Source organism: Solanum tuberosum, unplaced genomic scaffold (genome assembly GCF_000226075.1).
Source record: "Solanum tuberosum cultivar DM 1-3 516 R44 unplaced genomic scaffold, SolTub_3.0 scf00517, whole genome shotgun sequence".
NCBI classification, from domain to species: domain Eukaryota; kingdom Viridiplantae; phylum Streptophyta; class Magnoliopsida; order Solanales; family Solanaceae; genus Solanum; species Solanum tuberosum.
The window spans coordinates 284571-291115 of NW_006239435.1; the positions used below are offsets into that span (position 1 = coordinate 284571).

The 6545-nt window shown below is 37.6% G+C and overlaps 1 protein-coding gene across 2 annotated transcripts; it reads left to right on the forward strand.

Moving 5' to 3' along the window:
- Window positions 1-1179: 1179 nt before the first annotated feature.
- Window positions 1180-6545, forward strand: LOC102580483 (cryptochrome-1-like). 2 transcript variants are annotated; one of them, XM_015304153.1, is made up of 5 exons: window positions 1180-1902; window positions 2505-2723; window positions 3290-3996; window positions 4578-5383; window positions 5920-6545. In XM_015304153.1, the coding sequence occupies exons 1-4, from the start codon at window positions 1590-1592 to the stop codon at window positions 5376-5378; spliced, it is 2040 nt and encodes a 679-aa protein (XP_015159639.1). In that variant the 5' UTR covers window positions 1180-1589; the 3' UTR covers window positions 5379-5383; window positions 5920-6545. The 2 variants fall into 2 exon arrangements, with proteins under 2 accessions (XP_015159639.1, XP_006364857.1); XM_006364795.2 differs by having other exon boundaries at window positions 1185-1902; window positions 4578-5374.

Here is a 6545-nt window from a genome sequence, read left to right on the forward strand (position 1 = left end):
TATGATAGTAGTAGGTAAGAACATAATTTGCTCAAGAGAAAGTGACATGTACTCCTGTCGTCATGTAATTAATTTGCACATTCAAATAGGTTTGCAGCAGTAAATAGATGTGCCCTTTTAATTTCGATTATACTAGTGGTAAGAAGAAACCTTCTATAAAGAAGTAAAATCCTGCTACGAAGCGCTTCCCCCCTCACTTACCCCTCTAAATGGAGCCTATGTTGCGTGAATTTATTATAATCAAATTACAATAAAGATCACTCATAAGATTTCATCTAATTTGCGAGAGTTCGATTTATCAATAATTCTCTTCCCATCTCACTTACCCTCTTACTGAAAATTTACCATAAGAAGAGCATACAAGAGCATGTGAAAATATGAGTAAGTTAGGGGTGGTGGGGTACCAACATTACAAGTGACTTTAAATAGCAACAGATGAATGAATGGGAATCTAATACCACCATTCATGAAAAAGAAGAAAAAGGCCCACACTCACACCCTTTAGAAAAATACCAGATCCAAATTAGTCACCACTCCTATCCCTTCTCTTACCCATGCTTCATGTCCCCTTCCAACTCCCCATTTTTCTCTTACACAATCCCAGCTTGGTCGGAAAAACTAAATTAAAATATATTATAAAATGTCCAAACACTATATATTATAATGGGGGTAACAAAATTTGTTGTCTAGAATCAGATTCTATCCAGAAAAAAGGTTAAGTGAATCAAACTTTTCCCCCTTTTACCTGTATAAAAGCTGGCAAAACTTTGACATATCATTAGGCAAGTGTATATTAGTAAGAATGAAGATATTATTATATTTATTGAATGTCAACATAACCTTTATTAATGTGTTATTTTTGAAAGACACTAAATTATTTTAGTCATTTTTCAATGTACCAAAAAAAAAGTGTACATTACAACTTATAAGGTGAACAGTGTCATTTCATTTCTTATTAAAACATAAGCTACTCAAATCACTTTCAGTTTGCAATGATTCAAGAAAATCAAACATTTAATTTGATGACTTTATTATACCTAAGAAAGCCAATGTTGAATTTAACAGGAATTTTCCACCCTGTCATCAAAGAGAGAGAGAGGATTAGAGAAGGCACCAGAGATAGAGGCTTGGGTGGAATTTTGTTTCCTTTCTTAGGATAAGAAAGAAAGAAAGATATAAAAATAAAATCTTGAAAAACCATAAAGTTGTGGTTGCAAATCTCCCATAAGTTCTCATGTTACCCCACCACCATAACCAATCACACTCAATCTCACTTTCTCCTCCCTCTTTCTGTAGAGGGGTTTGTTTTTTTGGGTGGCCAATGCCTATAGTAACTTAAGAAGAATAGCATCTCATCATTCATCCAAGAATAACATTTGGGGTTTGTTAAAGTTAGGTTCTTTACTAGAATTTTGCCTAAAAAAATCATCTTTATCTCCTCAGTGAAAGCTACAGGGAACAGTCAAAGTATAGATAAGATTAACCCCAATATACTTCTGTCCAAGAAAGACTCAATAACATGGTGTTTACATAGAAAGAGAGAAAAATAGAGAGAGAAAAAGAGTAGTCTTTGGTGTTGTTGAAGGAAGATGTCAGGTGGTGGTTGTAGCATAGTATGGTTTAGGAGGGATCTGAGAGTGGAAGATAACCCTGCTTTGGCTGCTGGTGTAAGAGCAGGGGCAGTTATTGCTGTGTTTATTTATGCTCCTGAAGAAGAAGGGCATTATTATCCTGGTAGAGTATCAAGATGGTGGCTTAAGCAGAGTTTGGCTTATCTTAATTCATCTTTGAAGAGTCTTGGAACTTCCCTTATTACAAAGAGATCTACTGATAGTATTTCTTCTCTTCTTGAAGTTGTTAAATCTACTGGTGCTACTCAGCTCTTCTTCAATCATTTGTATGGTTAGTACTTGTTTCCATTTTTTGTGGTTTTCTTTCTTTAAAAGATAGAGTACCACTTTTTTAGTTCCTTTTTTGGCTTTCCTTTGTAATCATTTTGTTTGATTTGATTATTCTTTATGTTGTTTTAAAAGTTAATAGTACTATATTGTTGGGATGGCTTAATTGAGATTGGTGCTTCCTGTATGTCCTTTTAAGAATAAGATATTGAGTTGTCTTCTGGTAAATAATAAATTATTAGTATTTGTCTTCCTCATTAACTAATGAATTTTAGGTGCAATAGATTTTGCTATGCTCAATCCTCAGTGCTTGTTGCATTCTCTGGCCACTAATTTATTTAGTGCCTGAATTAGAACTACAGTAATCTGGATTTGTTGTACTAAACATATTCCATATCCTTATTATTTGATTAATAGAAGCAGAAAGGGTGTTGCTTGGCATTTGATCTGATCATGGTTGAATGGGAAATTGCTAGTAATAGATATGGATGACTTTTATTTTAAGCATCTCTTTTCAGTAGAAGGATTTAAAAGATGCATAGTTTTGCTCAGCCAATTTCATCCACTGCCTTATCCTGACCAACACCTTAACTTCTTTTGCTTTAGATCCTATTTCACTTGTGAGAGATCATCGCACAAAAGAAATCTTAACAGCTCAAGGTATATCTGTGCGTTCCTTTAATGCTGATTTGCTCTATGAACCATGGGAAGTTAATGACGATGAAGGTCGCCCGTTCACGACATTTTCTGCTTTTTGGGAGAAATGCCTTAGCATGCCTTATGATCCAGAAGCTCCACTTCTTCCTCCTAAAAGGATTATATCTGGTTTGTAGTTTCTCCTATATCTTGTTGGCTTTCTGGATAAATTTCTATTCTTGTTTGTACATATTTTGTTCAACATACGGTGCTTAGGGTAGAAGGTTAGTAGGGCATGGAGGGTCTTTCAGAAACAACCTCTCTACCTCCACAACGGAGGGGTAATGTCCGCGTATACTCTACCCTCCCCAGACTCCGCTTGTGGGATTATACTGGGTATGTTGTTGTTGTTGCTTGCCTTACTGTTATGTTCCACCAATGATGCACACAAATTAGGAGATCTCCCTCAAGGTAATAGATATATTAATTGTCAGATAAAAATAATGTCATTGCACCGTAATGAACGTGTCGCTACACTCTAAGCTCAGAGATCGCTACATGGTGCATAATGTGCATGTTGGTAGGTATTCAAGTCCTACAAAAGTAGAAAGGTGGTGCTGAACATCTAGATGTTTGAGCTGTCACTAATAAGCTAAGGGTTAAAACAAATTCCTAGGATGGTATTAATGTACTTATAAAAGCACTGCTTTAGATTTTGATTTGGTTTTTACATGGGTTCATGTGCAAACATTCAGGTGATGCATCAAGATGCCCTTCAGACAACTTGGTATTTGAAGATGAATCAGAGAAAGGAAGCAATGCACTTCTTGCTCGGGCATGGTCACCTGGCTGGAGTAATGCTGATAAAGCACTAACTACTTTCGTTAATGGACCATTACTTGAGTACTCGCAGAACCGTCGGAAAGCTGATAGTGCAACAACATCCTTTCTATCTCCACATTTACATTTTGGGGAAGTCAGTGTTCGTAAGGTATTCCATTTTGTTCGCATCAAGCAAGTTCTCTGGGCCAATGAAGGAAATAAAGCTGCTGAAGAGAGTGTTAATTTGTTCCTTAAGTCCATTGGGCTGAGGGAGTACTCAAGATACATGAGTTTTAATCATCCTTATAGCCATGAAAGGCCCCTGCTTGGTCACCTAAGGTACTTCCCATGGGTAGTGGATGAGGGCTACTTTAAGGCATGGAGACAAGGTAGAACAGGTTATCCTTTGGTTGATGCTGGTATGAGAGAGTTATGGGCGACTGGCTGGCTTCATGATCGTATCCGAGTCGTGGTTTCTAGTTTCTTTGTGAAGGTTCTGCAGCTTCCATGGAGGTGGGGAATGAAGTATTTTTGGGACACATTGTTAGATGCAGATCTTGAGAGTGATGCTCTTGGTTGGCAATATATCTCTGGTACCCTACCTGATGGTCGTGAGCTTGATCGGATTGATAATCCACAGGTATGTTAGGGTAATCTTTGATGAGAATCTCTTCTTTCAATTGAAATTTTTCATAACTTCATAGTTGAAATTCCTTTCTTCTATTTCTTCTCTAACATAGTAGAGTTGCTGGAACACTATAATTTTTTGTAATAACTTTACGACTAGTGTATACTTCGAATGCTTATAGCCTTCCACATTGTGGTAATTGTTATTTTCAGATTGTAAGTTAGTTCCAAGGCACTGACTTGCTAGTAGACATTGCATGAACATCTCATGGGCTTCAATCTTCTTGCAGAAAGTGCTAAAGCTAAGATAGAATGCGTATGTGATTGCCTAATTGCAAATTGTACTTCTTTTATATCCTGAGATATTGCTTATTAGTACAGTGTTTGCGAGCTTCTTTTGGTATTGTGTTGATATGCGAGTCTTTTCAATATAAGGAATCCTTCCTTCTGTTTCTCTTTCTTGTTTTTTCATGTAAAACAAAAGGGAGGCTGCAGATGCTCTATATCCCTTTTTCCATTTCTGTTCTTGTTTTTTCATGTGAATTTTCTTGGTAAAGGCTGACTAGTTATTTGAACCTGTTCTCTTTCTGGCAGTTTGTGGGATACAAGTGTGACCCTCATGGGGAATATGTCCGGCGGTGGCTTCCTGAACTTGCTAGGCTGCCCACCGAATGGATACACCACCCGTGGAATGCACCAGAATCTGTACTTGAAGCTGCTGGCATTGAGTTGGGTTCCAATTATCCTCTTCCAATAGTTGAAATTGATTCAGCAAAAGTTAGACTAGAACAAGCCCTATCACAAATGTGGCAGAATCATGCAGCTGCAAGAGCTGCGATTGAGAATGGAATGGAAGAAGGACATGGTGACTCTGCTGACTCCCTAATAGCCTTTCCTCAGGCCATGCATATGGAAATGGACCATGAACCAGTCAGGAACAACCCCGTAATAGTTACTGTTCGACGCTATGAAGATCAAATGGTGCCAAGCATGACGTCATCTTTGTTCAGAGCTGAAGATGAAGAGAACTCTGTGGACATTAGGAATTCAGTTGTGGAAAGTAGGGCAGAAGTTCCAACAGACATCAATGTAGCTGAAGGTCATAGGAGAGACACGCATGACCAAGCCGTCATGCAAACTGCTCGAACCAATGCCACCCCACATTTTAATTTTGCGGTAGGTAGAAGGAACTCTGAAGATTCAACAGCAGAATCTTCCAGTAGTACTAGAGAAAGGGATGGGGGTGTAGTGCCTACATGGTCTCCCTCAAGTACCAACTATTCAGACCAATATGTTGGTGATGATAATGGTATTGGGACCAGTTCATCTTACTTGCAAAGGCATCCACAATCTCACCAGCTAATGAACTGGCAGCGGCTTTCTCAAACAGGGTAAGCTACGTGAATATCTTGAATAATCAGTAGAAGAAGACATTCATCAAAAAGAGATGAAAATAAGAAAATGGACAAATTTTAACATTCCAGTTTGAATATAAACATTAGCGTTGCATCTAGCACAAACAAACATGACTACTCATGAATGGCACTAGTCACAGATATTCACCGATCATATTTCTCATGTCCTTCATATTTCCTGTATGTTATGGTTAGCTGGTGAAAAAGCATTGCAAATTGCATTGGTACGTTTCTCTTGCTTTGATACACTTATGGCTAACTTTTGAAAAGAAAATCAACTCAAAATCAACAATATAAAAGATTACATAAAATTTAAATTTGGCCACTGACAAGTGCTACATGAAAAGTTTGATTTAAACAAACGCAAGCAAATATGAATTGTGCTTCCTTTAAACTAACTACAGACAAATCTGTATACAAATATGATGCATATTTCCATTTTTAAGGCCTTAGGCTCAAGACAACCACCTTGAAGTTTCCGGGAAATGTCTTAACGTTTGGCTTGTTTAACTTGTTTACAGGTGATCATCTATGTGGAGCTACGATAGCTACAAGGTGGAGAAGCAAGTGGCTAATATAGACATTTGGCTCAGCACATTTAGTACAGCATTCACCTACTCTTTCTCTCGAAGTCCTGACCTGATCAGCCATCTTTGTGTCTATATCTCTAATTGATCAGGTGGTTTGTCTGGATTTTCATCCTCATCTGTCGGGCATCCCCATTTACCTATCATACCATATATGTGTCTCTGCTGTATAGTATAGAAGTTTTTCATAAGGCCAAATAAGTGTTAGAAAGAGGTTGCAATCCTCTGTCAAGCTCACACTTGTGCTTTTCTGCTACTTACATTTTGATGGCAATAACGATTATCTGAAGTCCTGGAACTAATTAGATTTTTGTGGATATCATAGTTTCAAACTCTGTTTGACTGATGTACATGTGGTTTGAGCAGCTTCATCTTATATTTTTGTTGTCGGAACATTGTCATTATTCTATAAGATTTCTAGTTTGAACATTTTCATTGTTCTGCTTGGCAGTTGTGTGTCTGTATAGCTGAAAGCTGTAGGTTGAGTTGTTAACATTCCCGGTTTGGTCTTGTGTGTCTGTGTGTTTGTATTATATCAATGCATCAGAAGATATTCAGGT